The 22489-nt window shown below is 43.0% G+C and overlaps 2 protein-coding genes and 1 long non-coding RNA gene across 8 annotated transcripts in view; 2 read left to right on the top strand and 1 right to left on the bottom strand.

The window, feature by feature from the left end:
* LOC148401599 (uncharacterized) overlaps positions 1-19216 on the top strand; it is a 79604-nt gene extending 60388 nt beyond the window's left edge. For 2 of the 6 annotated variants that reach the window (XM_088361143.1, XM_088361153.1), the window contains 4 exons: positions 12824-13031; positions 17070-17144; positions 18482-18608; positions 19067-19216. In XM_088361143.1, the coding sequence (XP_088217269.1) occupies positions 12889-13031; positions 17070-17144; positions 18482-18608; positions 19067-19108 (387 nt within the window). In that variant the 5' untranslated portion in view covers positions 12824-12888 and the 3' untranslated portion in view covers positions 19109-19216. Of the gene's footprint in view, positions 1-4154; positions 4269-9790; positions 9940-12823; positions 13032-15465; positions 17145-18481; positions 18609-19066 lie in introns of those variants that run through there. The other 4 variants (XR_015854270.1, XM_088361173.1, XM_088361163.1 and 1 more) reach the window with 4 other exon arrangements.
* On the bottom strand, positions 2480-4272 carry LOC148401600 (uncharacterized). Its single transcript, XR_015854272.1, has 3 exons — positions 4197-4272; positions 4028-4053; positions 2480-2533 (listed from the first exon to the last, which is right to left on the bottom strand). It is a non-coding gene; the product is annotated as an uncharacterized LOC148401600 (long non-coding RNA).
* Positions 19217-19749: 533 nt separating the features above from the next.
* On the top strand, positions 19750-22202 carry ccdc28a (coiled-coil domain containing 28A). The gene is made up of 5 exons (XM_088361127.1): positions 19750-20270; positions 20334-20515; positions 20751-20905; positions 21107-21129; positions 21237-22202. Exons 1-5 carry the CDS (start codon positions 20077-20079, stop codon positions 21289-21291), a joined length of 609 nt encoding a protein of 202 aa, XP_088217253.1. The 5' UTR covers positions 19750-20076; the 3' UTR covers positions 21292-22202.
* The last annotated feature ends 287 nt before the right edge of the window (positions 22203-22489 follow it).

The following is a 22489-nucleotide window of genomic DNA, read 5'->3' as shown; positions in this document are numbered from 1 at the left end:
GTGGTCCTATCAGACTATGCAACTGTGCTTTTATGCAAATTGTTGCTATCTCATCAAAAGTTATCAATAGGGGAAAAAAAACTAATTAACTATTTTTTTTGTTCCCATGGCTCATTCAATTAAAGCAAGATGCCCAACTTTGAATAGTTGAATACATGTTTTTTTTTTTTCTTCCTCACAGTGTCTTTAATTGCTCTTTAAAGAAACTCTTGTTTGGATCCAGAGTGCCTTTTATTCAATGACAAGATGACTTGTGTCAAACATTGCTTGAATGAGTCAGAATTGCAAAGAAAAAAAAAAGAAACAAGAGTAGTTGAGTCAAGAATAAGTACTTATTAACAGGAACTCTGAGTTTTTGGGTCTTCAAACATCTTTTTGAATACCGGGTAAGAGTTTGGGTCACTTCAACAGACGTGATGGTGCAAAGTAGAACCTGATCGAGAAGTTGCGGAAAGCTGTACACACAATTGAATGAAAAATCCGAGACGAAAAGCATAATTATTATTATTATCTACATGCTTTCTCTCAGCCGAATTGATTTTCTACCAATTTGGACTAACCTGACTGAGCTTCCCTACCAATGCTCCATCCAACCACCTGTTTTCAAATCCAGGACCAAGTCAGCCCCCTTTTGTGTGACTTTTAACCCCCCCCCCCAAAATAGATAGATAGATAGATAGATAGATAGATAGATAGATAGATAGATAGATAGATAGATAGATAGATAGATAGATAGATAGATAGATAGATAGATAGATAGATAGATAGATAGATAGATAGATAGATAGATAGATAGATTTATTTATTTATTCATATATATATAAATATATTCATGTATTTATGAATAAGGATGGATGGGGACGACGGATCGGAAAAATTTGGTATCGTGCCCACCTCTCATAATCAAAAATAATCTATTTGCGACTTCTTAAAGTTCAAAAAGTTGGAACGCACCTTTTGCAATTCTCAAGTCTTTTTCTAGCAAACTTGTCACACTGACGATAATATTGACATGGTCATTAAATTGTTAATGGTATTATGTGAACATGAAGTTGAACCTTGGTGAAGGTTCCAAAGGTTTATTCAAACATACCTGGAGTCTTACAACTCTTGAGATCAGGACACGGTCCGTCCTTTTGAAAATGAATGAATGGTGATTGATTGGTGCAAGAATGCAACGTGGTTCTTATGCCACCCACCAATCCGCCAAAGAGGCAATGAACACCACGCTTGGAGGTGTGTATTTTTGTGTGTCTCAAGTATCAGTTGCCAGTGTGTTAACGCACTGAATAGCAGTTGTGTGACAGGCACATATTAGCCCGTCATGGCCGACGGGAATAAAAGAGGCTCGGATAGCAAGAGACAAAATAACCATTACTGTACCCTGCTCGCTCCACTTCGTAGCAGACAAAGACACACACTGGCACACTTATTGGTGACACTGCCGACTGACGGACGCGTGCACCCTTGCGAGGGGTGAGCAGGGCATTTCTTTCCCACTGAGGTACAAAAGCAGAGAGTGAAAAGATTGAAAATTATAGGGCTGACAACGGAATTAACCAAGAAGACGTTCCTATGTTTGGAAAAAAAATAAAGTAGACATGAAATGATTATTGTAATGAATATTCCCATCCGGTGCATAATTGGATAAAAGATGTTTGCGTCGTACTTTTGACAAGAATTGAATAAATCATTGATTCATTTGCGTCAAATGATGATTTAAGTACTCCTAAATACAATAAGATGTATAGCAAACGTCCAAATTAATGTGTAGGGTTAACACGGGCGCTCAAAATTATTGAAACAATGCAGCATGAGAAAAACTGGTATCAGTTTGTTCCGTATCTTGTTGAAAAGTTTTCCTTTTATTCACTTTCTTAGAATAATCAAGTATGCCTATTCATACTTATTCAAATTTGCATACACCAAAATGGCCGTCATATTAATTTGGAGCTCGAAATGATTCTTGTGTTATTTTTACAAGGTCGGAATGATTATAACTCATGTCATTATAGAATTGCTTGCACAGGAAACTTTTGTGTGCCAATTTAAAGAAAGACGCAATTAAATTTATTTTGCATGTTAAATAAATCAAGATAAATCCAAAAGGGCTTAAACAGAAAATCCCCTGACTCAAACTCTATAGGAAATGCACTGTTCATTACAAATAATGCCATGGACACTTGGAAATGAAAACATGAGTAGCTTGATCCATTTTTATTGTGATCATTAAGATGGTGGCTGTTGACAACAAGTATTTATTATGTAACAGCCAGTTGCGCATATAAATGAAAACACGTTCATGCCGTCTTTCGATCGGAGACATGCGACGTGAAGTTCACCTGCCAGGATCAGTGATGTCGCATTCATCCCTCCATGCATGTCCAACCAAACAACTTTAAAAAAAAAAAAACATTTCCCCACCCGCCTTGGTGGAAGTAATTAATCTCATTGTGACTTGTACGCCACAGAGTGTGTCCCTGTCGTCAATCTTTAATAATGTCTTCGGGCGCTGTCCACCGGTGGCCGCGTTCTGTTGAATGATGCAGGAAATTTGCCGTTTGTGTGATTGTGGTGTTTTATTCATGTGATCTTTTGTAAACTTGATTTGGTTGTGTGAAGATGTGGAGGAGTCGTGTACCCTCGTGGATTGAGACAAAATGGAGATGCGCTTGAAAATAATAATGAATTGGAGGTTCAGGATGTTAGAAAGCAGAAGTAGTATTAGGTCAGAGGTCAATTATGTGTTGTGTGAAGGAACAATATGAGACTTTTGTAAGTCTCAGCTAATGAGCATTCACAATCTGGTTAATAACATTTTATCAAAAGTGTCCCCAAATGTATTTTTGATGCCGATTTAAAAAGTATATATTTTTTTATTCATAACTATGATGAAAAATATCACTGTATTACATATATTAATATTATGAAATAATATATAATAATACTGTTCTATCCAAACATTTTCTATCTTTTTTTTTTTCAAATTAATTGAATGATGCAATAGGAAGTATGGAGATGATCCTAACTTTTTGGCAAATACGATGGAAATAGTTTCGTCATGTGATGTGGCAACATCCCACTTTATTGTTTCCACACTCTAAAGCCATAAAGATACACAAACACCGTTAATCTGTACATCGATGAAAAATGGTGGGTTTATATGAAGTGGACTGTGGCTTACTTAAGGCTATCTACACCTCATTCAAGATATGTGAAATTGAAGGGAGATATGACATGAGTGGTGAGTAGGGGAGGGGGTGAGGAAGAGGACAGCAGCCAATAGCGGACAGATTGAGAATGAGACATCTTAGAGAATCTTTTAGATTAATGTAGAAGTGATAAATAGACGCATACAAGGACAGAGGATGTATGTGTTGGCTGGCTCAGGTATGTGTGTGTGCGTGTGTGTGTGTGACTTTGAGGTCCAGTCCTTGGCACACAGATGCCCCTCTATTATCTGCCTGTCTTGTCTGCTCAACCTGGCCTGCCTCAGGCCACTTAGTACTTTAAAGAGCTGTGCAACGTGTGCACTCTCACGTGCACGTGCACACACACACACACAGCCAACACATACATCCTCAATCTTTTTCACAGAGAAAATGTCATTGTGCACTTTTTCTCCGTGAATGCTCATTTGCTCATTCATAGAAACACTGTACGGGCAGAAATGCGTTTTATATTTTATGTAATCTATAATGTAGTGCAATGACGCAAGACATTTCTGTCCATCAATCAAGGAGTCAAATGCGGGTTGGGCTAGTCCAGGGATGGGCAACTAGCAACCCACGGACTGCATGCGGCTCCTATAAAGGCCTTCAATTGATTGAAAACAACTCGTTTCATTGTAATAACAGTGGTCACCACTAGGTGGCATAGATCATTCGTTGCGCCTCCAATGCAGTACTGTAACTGAAGAGCTGAAGTGCGTGCATGTGTGTGCGTGCGTGCGTGTGTGCATGTGTGTGTGTGTTTTATCGTACAATCAACAGTACACCTCGAAGACACAACTGATAAGGGATCTCACCTTGAGACACCCACTGTATCCCAACACTGTAACACACAAACACACAATCCACATTTGTATTTGAGTCTTCTCAATACAAAATGTATAAGATGTTCTCGTAACCTTCCCGTCTCATCTTGCTCCAGCGGTAAACAAGCTCGTGACCTTGTATTTCCGTGTTGGCACGTACCTCAAGCGGGCCTAGTGAGTGACATCAGAAGTGCTGACTCAAACTTTACAACACGTCCCCTGCATGCTCCTTGTGAGTGTTTTCATTTTGTCTAACTTTCTTGCTATCAAATCTGTGCATGTCGGGATGATGTGAGTAATTATCCAGTTTTGGCAGCAAGCCCAGTCTGGTTCTCCTGGGGGGAAAGCAGAGCGTCTTAAGATTGTGAGAAGGCGCGTCGCTTTGTCAATGTTTGCTTTTTCTTCTCCACGGTTGACTGCCCGCTTTGCTTTCGTAGTGTTAGTTTTGCAAACACAGTATCCCGTATTATCTACCCTAAGTGTTCATTGGCATTTTTCTCCACTGTCAAGGACACCGTAGCGACTGACGAGCTGTTTATACTCACTGCTCTGATTATTCCTGGCAATTTTTCTTTTTTTCATTCCCAAATACGAAGTGCAGTTTATTCTGACATTACCTGTTTGACGCACGCTCCTACACACGGGCTGATGTGAATCCACATCCGTGGAAGAGGAGGGACGACCTGACCTTGGTCCAGCCTGGGGGGTTTCGGCAGATGGAAAGAAGGGCAGAGGGTTCTGGCATGATAAACTGCGTTACACACACACACGCACACACACACATTGGGCTGACATTGTAAGTTGTCTCGGCGGTAACGATAATAAACTCCATTATCTTATCACATGTGAACGGCCAAAGTTTGTGTTTTTAGAAATTGGACAATTAAGAGAAAAAAAAAGGGAAGTTGAAAATCTGGCATGCAAAAATCTGTTGTTGTTTTTCCTCCCACATTAACAGATGTACATCATAGAGGAAATAAAAGCTGCCATTTGAAATCGTTCCGCTGACAGAAGAATCCATAAAAGGCCATTTGGTCTCACTAATTTGCAATATTTATGTGGGACAATTTCTTGGGAGCCCAAACAAGGGGGTAGTCGCGCGGCTGCATATGTCCCTCCAGATTGGGCCAACGTACTAAACAACAGCGGCTCACGAGACGAGGCGGGAAGGGAAGGGGAGGGGGGGCAAGCGAGGGAGAACGGCGTTCGGCGAGGAGGGAACATTTGCGGGGCTACGACTCTTTGGAAGGCGAGCGCTGCCTGCCCACCTGTCTGCGAGGCTGCCAGCTGCGCGACACACTCGCCGGCATGCGCAAACATATGGCCGCTGATGCACACGTAAAAATGTCAACGCACAAACACATAAACGGGCGGGAAAGAGTGCCTGAAGACAGATTTTGTAAATGCAACAAAGCTCCCATTGATGTTGTTCTTGCTTCCTGCTATGAAAAATGTTATCTGATAGTTTTGTGCTCTGATGTTCATTCCCGATGCTTTTCGTGTAGTTGTAGAATGTTGCATGCTCGGATATGTGGACTTCAGCGAGAGGCCAACAGGGCGGTGGCCCCAGGCATCCATCTGGAAGGGGGCATCCCCATTCCCCTGGTAGACATACTAAATGGTGATGCTGGGCGTTGATCGGCGATTAATAGTAAATGAGGTGGGTCATCGCAATCATGGGGGGGAAAAAGCTCTCTGTCAGATTTGGTCGTATTGCTCCGGTTTTGTGTTCAGAGGATGTTGGCCGTCTGGGGTGAGCTGATGTCTTGATGATGATGTTGATAAGGAGGATGAGGATGGCAATGATGATAGTGATAATGATGATGGTGAGGATGATAGTGATGATGAGGAGGATGATGAGGATGTTGATGACGATGATGATGGTGATGATGATAGTGATAGTGATGATGATGTGAGGGTGATGATGATGATGATGATGATGAAGATGGTGATGATGAGGAAGATGATGTTGATGATGATGATGATGGTGATGATAGCGGTAGTGATGATGATGTGATGATGATGATGATGATACTGATGATAATGGTGATGATATGATGATGATGATGATGACAATGATGATCATGATGATGATGAGGAGGGGGATGGTGATGATAGTGATGAGGATGATGATGAGGATGGTGATAGTGGGAGTCATGATGATGATGGTGCTGATGATAGTGATGATGGTGATGATGATGGTGCTGATGATAGTGATGATGGTGATGATGATGATGCTGATGATAATGGTGATGATAATGATAAATGATGATAGTGATGATGAGGAGGATGATGAGGATGTTGATGACGATGATGATGGTGATGATGATAGTGATAGTGATGATGATGTGAGGGTGATGATGATGATGATGATGAAGATGGTGATGATGAGGAAGATGATGTTGATGATGATGATGATGGTGATGATAGCGGTAGTGATGATGATGTGATGATGATGATGATGATACTGATGATAATGGTGATGATATGATGATGATGATGATGACAATGATGATCATGATGATGATGAGGAGGGGGATGGTGATGATAGTGATGAGGATGATGATGAGGATGGTGATAGTGGGAGTCATGATGATGATGGTGCTGATGATAGTGATGATGGTGATGATGATGATGCTGATGATAATGGTGATGATAATGATAAATGATGATAGTGATGATGAGGAGGATGATGAGGATGTTGATGACGATGATGATGGTGATGATGATAGTGATAGTGATGATGATGTGAGGGTGATGATGATGATGATGGTGATGGTGATGGTGATGGTGATGGTGATGGTGGTGATGGTGATGATGGTGATGATGGTGATGATGGTGATGATGGTGATGATGGTGATGATGGTGATGATGAGGAAGATGATGTTGATGATGATGGTGATGATAGCGGTAGTGATGATGATGTGATGATGATGATGATGATGATACTGATGATAATGGTGATGATATGATGATGATGATGATGACAATGATGATCATGATGATGATGAGGAGGGGGATGGTGATGATAGTGATGAGGATGATGATGATGATGAGGATGGCGATGGTGATGATAGTGATGAGGATGATGATGAGGATGGTGATAGTGGGAGTCATGATGATGATGGTGCTGATGATAGTGATGATGGTGATGATGCTGATGATAATGGTGATGATCATGATAAATGATGATGATGATGATAGTGGTGACACGTGATATCAATGCACTGATGTTGAGACAAAGGTACATATCTACCTCTAAGGTTGAACATCTCAACAGTTGTAAAATAGTCCAAACAAAGTTTTCAGGAATACCACATATTGTACTTCAAAGGAGTGTTGGGCCACCCAAATATTTTTTCCAAAAGTACGACATATCCAGGAGGTTGCAAAAGTATCCAGAATGACATCAAGTCCAGAAGACCTCACTGGCCTCAGTTGTGATCAGCGGTCGGTGATGACTCAACCATAGGATGGGCAAGGCAAAATGTATGTATGAGCTCCCTCAGCAGCTGTCCTTGACCATTGAGTGCTTTTGCTGTATGTTCACTGTTGATATTAAAAAGCCTCAAATAGGCACATGAGGGACATTGTAGTCAAATATCGTACCGCTCGTCATCTTCCATTATCCCGAGAAGACGTAAGTGCTTGTGTTTTTCATGTTAATAAAGGAGCTAATTGCAGCCTTCAAAGTGGGAGCGGGGCAGCAGAATGGAGGTCACGTGGGGGAAAGGAAAAACGAAAGGCACGTAACTATGCTTCATTATCAAGCCATTAATCTTATTATGTGTGTGGTCGGTGTGGTCGCACGAGGAAGGGAAGGGCGGAGTGGGGGGGGGGGGGGTCAGCATGCTGCCATACATGCACATTAGTGTACATGCAAACAAATACATCGTGTAAGTTAGCCCGCAGTGGATGTCTTCCAGATGAATAGGTGGTAATGAGCGTGTAGTGGAACTGATTCCCTCCCATCACCCCCCCCCCCCCACTTAACAGTCCACCCCCCCTGACCCCTCCCCCACTTTTCACAAGGCTCAGGTGTACAACATATGGTGTCTTTTCCTCTATTTCTCGCTATTTTATTTTTTATTTTCAACCCTCTCTTTTCTTGCTCGTCTTTATCTGCAAAGGCCACCAATTGTCTACCTCATTATCCGGACTGAATTATTTGCAACACCAGGACTGTGCATGCCGTTCACTCGTGTTTACCTTAAGGTCAGACCTCGTACAAAAAAAAATAATTCTGACATTGCTCATTCAAGCTGGACTTGTTCTTTTCATCGCTGCCACATTCATGCAAGGATGATGAGACATAAAAAACATCCTGAACAATGACTGCAGTAAAAGGCACAATCAGGGTTTGAGTGAAGAAAAAAGCTTGCAAGAAAAGCTACATAGAATAAGTCAAGATTAACTAAAGAAACACACAATGATTTTCTTTTTCATAATGCTGCACTTTTCCTCTATTTGCTACATTTGTTGTTAAATATGGTTGCGTACATGCCCCCTTTTTTTTTTTTCCCTGATCATGCAGAGACATACACAAGCGCGCATGCACACGCAAGGCCCGTCCAGGGCAGGTCCATTGGGACGGAGCCACTTGAAGGAGTGACTGCCTAATGAGGGAGAAAATCTGTTTTACGGTGGAGCGGCAGCAGTTAAAGCAGACTGTATTTACATTACACATGCACCAATTAAAAAAGTAATTGACGTAAAAAAAATCTCGCCGTGTCCCATTTAGACCGCGTGAATACTCAACGTCATTCAAAGCGATCATGACACATCTTTTGTATTTTTGCATAAATCTTTTTCACTCTTGCTCAAATCGGCACCGTCACCATCTCCAATAACCGTCCGCCATTTTATTTATTTTCTATCCGCAAAATGTGTGCTGTGTTCATTCCAATGCGCAAACTCTCATTTGTGCTTTTTGAGAAGAAGAAGTGTGGCCATCGCAGGATGCAAACGCCCAGGTGTAGTGATCCAGGGATTATGTGCGAGTGCGAGTGTGTTCCCTGATAAAGAGTCTGTGTTTGACTTTGGGATTTACGGATTCTGAGCGGGATCAGTACAAAAAAAATACAAAAAGATGCTGTACGTGCACAACAGATGCTTTTTGTTTCCTATGTGCACTTGGTTGCTGCATCATACAAATTTTATTTTATTTTTTCTAATTATGCTATTTTTTTGTCTATTTGCGAAGACACTGTGTGTGTGCGTGTGTGTGAGTGTGTGTGTGCGTGTATGTGGGAGGGGGATGTTGTGTTTGCGTTTGGGATAAGAGTAGAGACTGATGTATGAACAGCACTCCATAAAGCACACAGATTATCAGGTCAGCACACACACCAACATACTTACTGACCTAAACAAAAGAAGACCCACAAAACACACGCACACACAATCATTCGCACACACACAGACGCTTTTTAAAAAACAGAGAATTGAGGAATAATTAGCTTTAATAAAAAAAAAATAAATAAATAAAAAAAAAACGTGTCCTGTCCTTTGACCGATCAGGACACATAAAAATGCTTGAAAAGCAACGCATTTCGAGTCATTATCCAAAATATAATATGAATCGAGAGTCTCTTCAAAACAAAACAAGAAAAATTAATGTAGATCCAAAATGGGGTTTCAAACTTTACATACCGCCATTTTTTTTGTTCAAAATCCTCTTAAGCAAAAAAAAAAAAACTTAATTATATTAGTTATTAAATCCAAAGCCCAAACAAAGCAGCCACAGTCGAAGGAAACGTAACCAGTACGAAACGCCACGTCAGATGCCAAATGTTGCGAGAGGCACGTTGCGAGATGGCAGAGGTGGCAAAGCTTGAAAGGCACAATTCCACAGCTGCCTTGCCGGTGAAGGTGGGGAACACGGGAAAAGGCCAGCGCGCTAGAAGGTCAGCCAGCAGCTCAAATGGAAGACATTTAGTGCTCCAACAAGGCAAGAGAAAACATCTGAGCCAGTGTCTTTGCTGGAATCATTGCAGAAGCGAGCACATCTGGTGCACTTTGAGATGGCTGTATGCAGCCATGGTCCTCTCGGAATGCCACCTTTTTATCTCCACTAAAATATTCCTTGTGTTTGTACGTATGCTTTCTGCATGCAGAGAAGAAAACCAAGCGGATAATCAAAAACATTGTTGAGTAAGACCTCTCAGTTACAATTGATTTTTTTTTTCATTTCTGTTCATGTAACTTTATAAGAACAGTTTGGTGAAGGTTTCTTTTCAGTTCTGCTTGAATGAAGTGAGCACTAAGAACAAGGCTGGGAATTTTGTCACGGACCACATCATAGTCACAGTTTCTTTTAGAGGGCCATTGAAATTGTCTCTGTGAAAATGTCTCTTACTATATATAGTCTAGGCGACACAACAAACTAGGGAATGACTAGTTTTCAAAACAGAAACTTAATAATTGTTAAAATATTCTAAAAAAATATGTATGATAAGAAAAATTGCTAGCAATATCGCTATTAAAAGTGAAAAAATTTTAAATTTTAGTATTGACATGAATTTGATGCACACTTTGCGAGCCACGTAAAATGATGTGGCGGGCCGTATCTGACCCTCGGGCCTTGCGTTTGACACCTGATCCTGAAATTATACACACATTCCGTTGTCATGGCGACACAGGCACACAGTACAAATAGGACGGGGAATTGGCGGTGGAATCAAAACCCTAATAATCATGACAGCAACTTATGTTTGTCATCATATTGTTTGCGCTGGTCTTGCCACCGGTTGCTGATGCGACGGGCCTGAAGCTGCCGCCGCTTCTCCAACGGCAGCCCGGGAGGCCTCTTAAAGTGCAGTCATTAAGCAGCCACTTGTGTAGGTGTTCTTGCAAGAAATCTTGTACCAGCCATCAATTAGACACACGCACTTGCTGGAGAGAAAGGAAGCTGATGTGCACCGAACTGAGCGCCTGTGCATGTTAATCATGACCCAAGGCTCAACCTGCTGTTGAGAACACTAACTTGTGACTTAATGCCTTTGTTCACCCCGGAACATCTGGCTTTGACCGAAGGGTGTGTGTGTGTGCGCGTGTCTATGATTGTTTCAAACGGGGCTGTTGCTCAAAGAGACACGAGCGAGAGAGAGAGCATGTGTGTGTGTGTACTGATGCAAGCGCTGCAAGGACTAAGGCGCGAGGAGTTGATCATCGTCGTGTAAACCTCTGAGGGAAAAAAGGCCTCGGAGCCCCTTCTGTCAGCTGGGCTCTGAACTCCTTCCCCTCGACTGCCCTCGTAGAAACGCACACACACACACACACACAGGATCCCTCCGGTGCAGCAGATTAGGGTTTGAGTGAGTGTGAGCAGAACAATACCCCAGTGTGTGTTTGCAGAGCCGTGGCTAATTGCGTTCATTTGCTGCTTAACTTGAGACAGTGAGGCCACTGAAGATGTGCGTGCGTGTGTGTTAAGTGCCATGTGAGGCCATTTTCTGCGTTTGAACATCCTGTCCACCTCAGAGGCCGCGTTTATAAATGCGGGCAAGCCGCAACTTGCTAAAGTAACGCTGAGTCAAGTCCAGGCCACCGAGCGTCCTCAAAAGCAGGAACAATACCGCCATTGTCGGCACCAAAGTCCCAGCAAGACTCAAAGGTACGACGGCGGTGGATCGATCGTAAATAATGTCATCTTAGAAGGTCACTCTCGGACCTTTTGTTTGGCCGTGTCGATACGAAACCACATGCTCAGAACTGACATAATCAAATCTTAACATCGCATTTTTAACGATGAAGCGACTGGCAAGTGGAGGAAATGTGAACAGAGCGCCGCAGGCTTCGCTGTGTTCATCCTCCCTGCCTAGCTTCGCTAAGAAGCCCCTCCCTGCCCGTGGCGAGCGCAGGAAAAAAAATAATAAACAGCTAAAGCGACAAACAGCGAGAGCCACTTAGAGCCACTTAAAGCCAAGGCTCCTTCCCACGGCGAAGCACTTGCCCAGGGCGAGCGGCGGCTGCTTGCCACGCCGGGAGGCCGAGACCGCCGTCGAGGAGGCAGGACTGACTCGCTGCTCTTATGAAGCAGTCGCTTCCTCAAAGATGGACGCTGCTAGCCCGCCCCTTGCAGACAGCAAGTCAATATTTTATACTTTTTTTTATACATCAGATTATGTTCACCCAAGAGACATAAAATTTCCAACAGCAAAAAATATTTATACAAGATAAATAATACATGAGGTCAAATTTGTTTTCACTGGGATCGACGGGAGCTTTGCAAGCTGGTTTCCAACTTTCATTTTCTTTTCCATTGTTTTGATTGTTTTTTTTTTTTTAATTTTCTATTATTCTGTCCACTCTGCCTCCCTCTGCTCATTCCCTCACCTGCCTCTGTTTTTCTGTCCCCCGGCTGTGAAAGCAAAGGCCAACACTCCCCTGGGAGTTCTGTTTACCTGAGCTACACCCCGCTTTTGACATTCACCTACTTGGAGACAGAAGGAGAAAAGGGGAAAGATGCATGTTGTTTTACGTGATAAAGGTTGCCCCTCCCCAACAAAAAACTGAAAATAGATAAGCAGCCATCATGGAAAGTAGATAGCATATGGCAAACCAGAAACAAAGTTGTCAATATTTTTACAGCTACTGGAGAATAAACTTTGATTAAATGTGTTGATCAAATATGAGCAATTCAACAAAATATTTTGTGTTCTGAATTTTTTTTTTTTTCAAAACTCAAAATATTTATATTTATTATAAAAAATAAAAGTATGATAATTATAATATAAAAAATATGTTTTAAAATTAACATATATCTTTTTTTTTCTTTTTTTTTTACAGTGTACTCTATGAAGAAGTTGATGAACATGGCTACGAACAGTGTGTGTGTACCTTGAGTGTAATGCATGCTGATGGTGACACAGATCCCTACAGGGCCAACCACCCCTGGGGTCCAGGTCGCCCAGCTTGACGACGGGGTCAAACAGACAACTCTCAGCCCCTGCACCCTAGAGGACTGCCCGGGACCATTAGTATCCATTACCAGGAGGTAAGGCCGGCTACACTACAAAGAGACCTGAAGATGAATGTCATAGAAGGGCTCTTATTGGAGAGCATGTATTGTTTTGAGGCTCAAACTGAAAAAAATGCGCTGATTTACCATAAGATTTTGTTTACACACCTTTTAGTACCGAGGGTTGGTCTGTCTTTCATTCCACATGGAGAAGAATGACTTTAGGAGACAAAAGTATGCATGAGTAGCAGCATGTAGATGACACGGCGCAACTCGGCCTCCAGCCGCTTGATGCCAAAGATCTTCACTTCAAATGTATGTCCTCAAGGCAATGACCTTCTGGGAGTCTGTGGGGTGTGCACGTGTGATATGCAAGCTAAATATCGTCGCTGTTGGGCGGAAAATCCCGTATGTCCAAACATGGCCCATTTCCATATTCTTTCATAAATTCATCCTTGTGGTGTCTGTTATTCCGACACATTATGAACTCATTCACTGCCATTGGTGGCTATAGACGTCAAAGATCCATATTAACGACATTGGCTGCGCGTGTGTGTGTTTTAGAGCATATCCGGTTAAGATAGTGAGGTTGGATAATCGACCCAACAGCGATTGACAGTGTTAAACGGGCTGCCACTTAAGTACGCATAGAAGATGAGATGAACTTGTCTGTGAATTTGTGCGCGTGTGTGAGGCTGCCGAGCAAGCTGCGCCCTTAGCAGCCTATTATCCAGACTAAAGCGTGGCAGCCGGCCCATATCTGCAAGGTGTGCGTGCGCGCTTCAGAGCGCAGCAGCTGTGTCATACCTCCAAGCATCTTCACAATGTCCTGCTTTGTAGCAGATGACCACCGTTGTGGGTGAAATGAAGGACAAAAGTCACACCTCTGTCGTACTTGCCCGGATCGGTTTCAGAACGTCTTTCTTTACAAAAGCTCTTTTCCTTATAAGGTCAGCCACTTTGAGTTGCATTTTTTCACATGAAAAGTGCTTGAAAAAATAACATTTGTATTTCATGTTGGACTGCTAATCCCGTTGATTACATAACTGTCACTGGATTTGGTGAGCAACATTATGCTTTATTAGTTTTAAACTGAAGTCAAGGAAAAATTGTGGCAAGCTTTACTAGGCCACATCAACTAACATGCAGTCGGGTTTGGCCCGGGGGCCTTGAATTGGACACCAGTGACTTACACCAATCATAAAGGCTATTTTTGCCTGCGTCTATATGTGAATACTTAAATTTGATGTTGCTTCAACCAAGCCTTTTTTTTTGTTGTTTTTGGACACACACGTGCACACACATATAGAGCTATGATCCCCCACCCGCTAACCATGCACACCTCAGTTCCGCATACACCAGCACCACCACCAGCAGCAGCGGCGGCAGCCTTAGGGCTGAGCCATCTGCCGCCGCTCTGTCCTAGCCACCTTCTTAACATATGCAGCCCTTGCCCTGGGTAAGGTGGCGGGGGCACTGGCCTCGTCCTCGGCCAAGGGGAGCGGGCGGGGGGGGGGTTAAAGGCTGGCGAGAGTGCATATGGCGCACGGGAAGTCGGCGAAGAAAACGTAGACAAATGAGAGATCACTAAATTTCCTCCTCGCTCGGTCTCCCCCATATGGCCGTTTTCTTGTGACCACCAAGGTTACGGCCCACGAAGGACTAGCAAGGCCGCGAGCGAACAAGAGGGTGGGGGTGTGGGAAGTGGCAAGGGGGGGGGGGCTTGGTCAATGAGGCTGGCACTGTCACCGAGACACCATTGTGACATTGTGCCTCGGGGCATCCACTGCCACAAAAGGCAGGTGTGCACCACTTTCATCTGCTCATCAGCATCCCGACTCTGCCCCCACCCCCTCCCAGCCAACAAGACGAGTAAATGACAGTCAGTTTTGTTTCATCGCTAACATTAATTACATCCGCTTTTCTAAAGTCCTTTCGTCCATTTTTCATGAGGCTTCTTTTGCATGCGCTGCAGTACTCTGCTATTCTCTTTCTTCCACCTGGGCCTCTTAACCCGTTCCAGGAAAGCATCAAGTGCGCAAGGGTTTGTGAGCTTACCCATCGGGGAATTGGGTCACAAAATACACTTAATAATTCACACAAAAAAACTCTGCATACATACAAAGTCCAAAAAATAAATCTCAGCCCATCACCTTCTGACAGAGCTGTGTATGAGTGTGATTGTGCTGGGATTAAATAAATCATGCTGACCTTTCTTATAACCTTTCCCCCCCACCTGCCCCATCCGACCTTACAAGACCAACTCACATTAAAGACTTTTTGGCCTCATTCATCTGAGTCGCCGCACATCTGCCCTTCTCATATTCGGAATTCCTGAATCCAGCAGTTTGGATTCTATGCGTGGCCCTTATCAAAAATTTCCAACGTGTGTTGTGCGATGCGCTTTGGATATGTTTGTGCATGCGTTTATGCAGTTAGTGTGTGTGTGTGTGATCTTTAAAATCTTCAGGTTCAAACGACCTCTCTCACCACGCCTTGCCACTGAACTCACCGAGAGGTCGCCGAGATGCCAGTGTGTGTGCGTGAACCTTTATCCTGATCTCCTGCTCTAATACCCCGAGGACCTTTGGTTCCTTAACTGCAGGAGCTCAGAAGAAACACACACGAGCACCTTCAAAGATCTCACATCAATCGCTCTTACCTCTTGAAGTCTTGAAGAACCAGCACCTCAGGTGAAAGGTCAGCACACCTGCGGAGTGACAATCAATCAATGTGCAGGGATGAAGGCAGCGTTGAGGATGAGTGGCAGGGTGGAGGAAGGAAGCGATGGTGTGGAACAGCAAGTGATGACTTTATCCCTAAGCAAGTGAAGATTATGTCATAAGTCCGGTACCGAGTGAGAAGGCGCTTTGGAAGTGCCCAACGGACATAATGCTGTACACATTTGCGCGGCTCATCAAGAAGGGTCTGAGTTTTAATCTTGACTGAGGTCCTTTGGGTTAGGAGCTGAAAAACGTTTTTGTTGAATTTACTCAATGTTCTTTGGTCAAGTGGTTGCAGAAAAAAAAAATCATCTGGATCACGATAAAAGTTTTTTAGGTAGATTACAAATCTACTTTAAAAAATGTGGGTTAGGGTTATGGACGAACAATGCTGCTTGCTCACCGTCAAGAGGAGTTAAACCACCGGCGGCCATCTTACGTTGCCAATTTCTAAGCCTGCCTTACTTGAATGTGCCTTTGTCTCAGCTACATTTTATTTTCTCTCTAAGGCAAACATTCCATTCTTATTGCTCGCAGTTGCACCTATAAGTTTGACATCCGTAAGGTTTTTTTTTATTTTCTCTTCTAACGTACAACTCTGAGTTCTACTGAGTTGTTGGTAATAGTGACAACGTAAGATGGCTGACCTCTGGCCTATTGTTAGTTCATTTGGAACAGTGACAGGGAGCGACAGTACTCCGTGAAAAAAAGTATGGTAGCAACAAAAATATGGTTTAACTTATAGTTGAGATGACAACGGAAGGTTTGTCTCGTAATTGTTTGAATGCCAATGTTGTAGTCGCACTTGACTCTACTCGGCCTGCGGTGCTGAGCAACCGGCGTAGACGAGAGCAGAGAAGCTTATCTCTGGACGCTTGGTGTTTGCTTGCGTGTGATGTCGCACCAGTTTCAGAAATGTTTCCTGGGCTGGGTTCACTGATAAGCTTTGGGATGAGGAGATGTGCAGGTAGCGAAAAAGTCTCCGTTGAAATTGGAGCCCGTTTGCCTGTGATGTTCTTCTTTAGCTCGGCAGCCTCCCTGAGCGGTGACCGGAGCGGCGAGCCGTCCAAACATTTGGAAACTGGGACGAGAAGGAAGAGGGGATAGATGGGGAAAAAGAGGGTTGAGAGAGAAAAAGGATGGAGTGCAAAGAAAGGAGGATGGCAGAGGAGCGGCTGCACATGGAATGCCACTAAACGGAAAAGAACTAAAAGCCGAGTGCATGGAACCAAACGAAAGGAGGAGAAGTGTTGGACTGAACGATGAGAGGAACGCTAAGGCCACCTCTCTCCTTCTCCTCCCGTGCCTCCTCTTCTCCCCGTGAGAATGGCCATTTTTCTTCCTTCTTCAGATGTGGCGCGCTTTCATGCCCACACAAAGACGAGCCGTACCTGGCACACAAGGGCGTGAAGGAGCTGGCACAAAGGTTTGTGGGCCACACACACACACAGGCGCACGCACACACCTGCCTGGCACAGAATGGCTGTTTGTCGAAAAAGAGTACACACTTACCGATAATCTGGCCGATTTCCCCCTTGCAAGCATTAATTGCCAATAGCTTAATTGTATGATGGATCCAAATATCCTGATGGATTGTTCCGTGGTCCTACGTCACATATACGTCAGCCACGATGGATGGATGGATGGATGGATGGATGGATGGATGGATGGATGGATGGATGGATGGATGGATGGATGGATGGATGGAGGGAGGGAGGGAGGGAGGGAGGGAGGGAGGGAGGGAGGGAGGGATGGATGGATGGATGGATGGATGGATGGATGGATGGATGGATGGATGGATGGATGGATGAATGGATGGATGGATGGATGTGACATGACAATTAAATATACATCCTTAAATGTGTTCGTTAGATCATTGAAATCAAACGTGCAGAATTGTCGATTCCGTCTAATTTGATGCTAATTTCAATTAATTGCGGCACTTACGGAAACATAATTTTTGTGGTCACAATGCTTTAACAGCTTGTTTTCATTGGACCCAAAGTATTTATGTCATTGTGGTTGTGCTCGAAACCAAAGTGATGCGCAACAGCTGCAGCAGTAAACAAGTGCACGCTAAAGAAACTGGTAGCAACAAACAATCAAGGGAAGGGAGACTAATTGATGCGCACATGAGTGCTCACACACAGACACACACACACACACACACACAGCAATTGCTGTAATTAGTTTGTTTTAAAGGAACCAAATAACAGTGATTTGAGCGCCACAGCATCCATAACAATTTGCCCCTGGAGGGACTGCACCATTTGAACAGGATCTATTCAAACAATCACATAATCGCGAGTGTGCACGCACACACACATACACACACACACACGCACTGTCGCGCCTCCATTAAACGTACTTGAGATCGGCAGAGAGGGGCTGTCTCGGTTATTACTCACAGAATTATTATCCCTCATCATCAAGCAAGGTGCAAAGATAAAAGGCTCGGTTTGATAATGGATTGAAATGGATGAGGAAAAGTGGTAGATGGTTTGAAATTGTTCAAGAAGTTTGTATCCAGATGTGAGAACCTGACACCCAACAATCCTCATGTCTGTCTATCGTCATTATTGGGGGGGGGGGGCACCAATGCAAAAAAATATAATAATTATAATCATAAAAAAGAGTCCAGTTCTGCTCGTTGTACATGTGTCCCTAAAAAAAGTCCACCCTTTACTTTTGCAGATGTAAAGTGTGTGCAGCATTTCTGACCACAGGCGCATTTTGTGACGTCGTCTTTTATTTCTTATCCAGATTGGAGGCCCCCATCAGGAACCCTCGGCTACTCTGTGGTGACCTGCCAAGTGCGTCTGCATCTCCTGGACCCCCCCTCAAGGGAGCGGACAGCCAAAATGTCAGCTGGACCCTCTACAGAGTGATGGTGAGACAAAGGATTGACTATGAGGGAGTACAAAGTTGAAGACAAAACGAGTGCCAGGGTGGGGAAAATGGAGCGTTATAAGTTTAGTCTGCATGAGTTTACAATTTTTATTGTAAAGATAATTACATTGCATTTAGTTTTACTAAAGGGAGTCGCTTTTAAACATCCAAGTAAAGTAACAGTTGTTTTCTCATCCAAAGCAAAAAAAAAAAAAAAAAAAAGGCAGGTAACTTAGAATTAGCAGCAAGAGGAAATATGTAATTAGATGAGTTGCCATTCATCTAAAATCGAATGCATAATTCAAACAGCATTAGAAAGGAATGAACTAGCTCTCAGAACAGCAGCCTACACTGCAATTATGTTGGGCGCATCTCTTAATGGCGGTGAGGACTCGGTCTAAATGCGTTCATCTGTGGAATTTTAGCCACGGTTCACCTCACTCAGTCTCTGTCACGCAGCACAAACACACAAGCTCACAAAGGCGAGAAGAGGAAGCGTAGAGGGACGTCAAGTGGACCGAGAAAATGCTCTCACAGTACGTCTACCCTTTTGCAACTTTTACCAGAATGTTGTTTATCATTTTAAAATGTGATTATGCCCTCTTAATTATGCAGGCAAAGACTAAAACTTTAAATGTGTTAGACATTCTAAACATTTTCAATAAAATCTGAACGCTTAAAGTTTGACAAACCTGCAAAAAAAATCTTGTGGGAATTGGAATTTTTTTATCAAGTGTTCGCTTAGTGACATCCTGTGGTTGCTGGCAGTAACTACATAAGAAAAAGGCAACAAATCTCTAAACCGGTCAACTATCAAGATGGAAAAGAAAAGTAAAACAAAAGAGTATCATTCACTCAACACAACACAGTAATCTCATCAAAATAAACAAACAAACAAAAGAAGTAGAGCTTATAGAAAATAACTTCAGTTGGGAATTCCTGGTTAAATTTGTAATTTTGAATAGAAATATATTCAATTAACTTTCTCTTTTTCTACTCTAATTGTAACAGACAAGCCTCAGGGAACAGCAAAGTCAAAGAGAAAACGACATGGACACAAAGAGTCAGAAAACCAGCAACAGATCTGTTCACACTCCGTACCAGTAGTGGGCAGTAGTGGTCGTCAGTGGTATTTTTCCAACCACTAATTCAATTTAAAGCAGGAAGTGTTCACAGTTTTAGCTAAATATTTGACAAGGAAACAAACGTCCGTTTCCTGGGGCTCTTTTTGTTCTTTTTATTAGTTTTACCGATTGTTTTAATTGTTTACGTCTTTATCTGCATCCGTTTTTCAAAGTGCGTACGTTTCACACTCGTAGCATTAGTTGACAGTAATCGGGCGTTTGAAATTCCGCTTAGTTGCGATCATGAGAGTTCTGGTTCTTCTTAATCTGGCCGTTGTGCCGAGTGCTGGAATGGCATGACTTCTGCTCGACCCTGCTAACCTGCCACCACCGTTTCCTGCCGTTATGGAGGAGCGAAAACTTAAACGAAAGAGCCCCAGGACCCCCACAACTCCCGCGGCGGCGGCACCGGTGACTATGGCAGCGCCGACCACCACCGGCGGTTCTGCACGGAAACTCAGTTCCTCCACCGGGGGCAAGCATGTCGGCTCCAGCCACGGCACGGGCCCCCATTCCAGCCAGAAGAACAAGAATAGAAGGTAGCAGCAACTTGCCATGCCGTTTGATATGCCTAATTAAATTGGTGTTTTGTTTTCCTCAAGGGGAGTTCGTGACAAATCAAAATATCAAATGGGTTCCAGTGTTCGCCCCAGTCCGAATCAGAACCAGACGGCACCCATCATCCAGCACTCATTCTTGACTGATGTCTCTGACGTGCAGGAGATGGAGAAGGGACTTCTCAGCCTTCTCAATGACTTCCACTCAGGGAAACTGCAAGCATTTGGTGAGATGTCTCAAAACTTGCATTACATCACTCAAATGTTGCAATTCTGTTTGTGTTCTCTTTTTTTCCCTCTAGAAAAAATGGCACAAATATATTCTGATAGTTCACAATATAAATAAACGCATCGATATGATGGAGGACCTGATAAGAATGAATCCAGCCGACATTATTTTGATCCGAGCAGCAAGTTTTGCACAAGACTTGACAAATGTTTCTGTTGTCTTGTCCGGCCTAGGTAACGAGTGCTCCATCGGCCAGATGGAGCATGTGCGTGAGATGCAGGAGAAGTTGGCCCGCTTGCACTTTGACTTGTACGGAGAGGAAGAGGAGATGCAAGGCGACCAGAGAAAAACAGCCCGGGACACCAACATGGACAAGTTGCTTTTGAATGTAAGACTTTGATCCCTTGACAAAAGTGTTGGTTGAAGAACTTTTTTTCCCTCAGTAGAAATTATCGAAATGGGTCACCAGACACAGAATCAAGCTGTGGTCGTCTCAGTCCCCAGACCTCAACCCCATTGAAAACCAACAAATTGATGGATATATGTGTATGCTTCTAAAAAAAAAGCTAATTCTAATTTTCCTTTTCAGCTGGAGGAGTTGAGCTCATCCATGTATCCTTGTTGGCGCCTGTGAGACCTCATGTAAGATGTCAAGAATACTAATGGTGAAGTTAGAGAATCCATGTGTGCTTGTGTTCTCCCTTGACTCGCTTTTCCAGACAGAAACTAAATCTGACCGACAGCCAAGAGATTCCGAGGTCTGCCAGCGTGTGACTTGCCTGCTTGCCAGGCGTTGCAGGAAAACTGCTCGTTGCCCATGAGATGCAAATGAGAACTTTTGGGTGCTGCCAATGTAATTGTACTAAATATCAAGATTCTACTCGTTGAGGCACTTTACTTTTTAGTCTGACTCATCACCAGCATACGTTTGCTGTTCGAGACAATGTCCTGCAGAGGAAGCGCTACGTTCTAACCAAAGTGATTTGAATTAACTTGACAACAGATTGTTTTGCTGCAAATAACGTTGCACTTTATATTATCAAATCAACCTGTGTGTAATCGGAAAGATTTGTCAAATTGCGTGTGCCGTGTGGGAAAATCAAGAAAGTTGAATGTTCATTACCACTTTTATTTTTTTCCAGAATGATACCAGAACAATTAGTCAATTCTTGAGTTGTCACTGATACCGATGCCACTCGTACTTTGGACATGTCCTGCAAAAAACAATTGCATAATTCTAAAGAAAACACTATCAAAATCCAGTAAATTTCCTTAAAATTGTGTAAAATTAACAGCAATGTTCTATTCTAATTTCTAATAACTGATTGTAAAAGGCGGATCACCGATAATGGCCGTCGAGAGTGCTTATACCTTAAAATAAGGTTGGTATCTGCATCGATATTTCACTCTTCCTTTGTTTAACCCCTTTCCGCGTCAATATTAGATTGTTTTGTGTTTTCCCTGTTTGGCTGCAAGCAATCCAGTAACCCAAATATTGACTTCACAACCATGCCTTTGTTCTTATTTAAGCCTTATTGCTTTGTTGTGGCTTCTCCAAATGTGAATCGTAATCATTAATCACTTGCCGCTTTGACTGTCAGTGTTGGAGATGTATTATCTTTACAGCTTGGACTGTTAGAATTATGGATGCTGATGATTTTAATAAAATAATTGTGAATCAGAAAGTTCCTCAAATGTCCAGTAGCTTTCTGGTAAGCATTTTTCTTAGAAAACTTAACTTGATTGATTTGTAAGTCCAGTCCAGTGCAGTAATTGCCAACCACTGTTCCATGCCAGACCATCAGGTATGTTGCTAGCCCTTTTCCAGTTTTATTTAATTAGTATTTTTAATTTATTTCAGTGGAGCAGGCAGAGCTGTTAAAACCGTTTCCATAAATACAACTATAGTTTATCCACTTTTTGTGACATATTTTAAGGCGTGACATTTTCTAATATAAAATACACCCATTGG

The sequence above is a fragment of the Syngnathus floridae genome, chromosome 2 (assembly GCF_059516105.1).
Source record: "Syngnathus floridae isolate MCC-2025c chromosome 2, RoL_Sflo_1.0, whole genome shotgun sequence".
In the NCBI taxonomy this organism is placed as follows: domain Eukaryota; kingdom Metazoa; phylum Chordata; class Actinopteri; order Syngnathiformes; family Syngnathidae; genus Syngnathus; species Syngnathus floridae.
The sequence above is the reverse complement of the archived record's forward strand: the minus strand, read 5'-3'. Positions and strand labels throughout refer to the sequence as shown.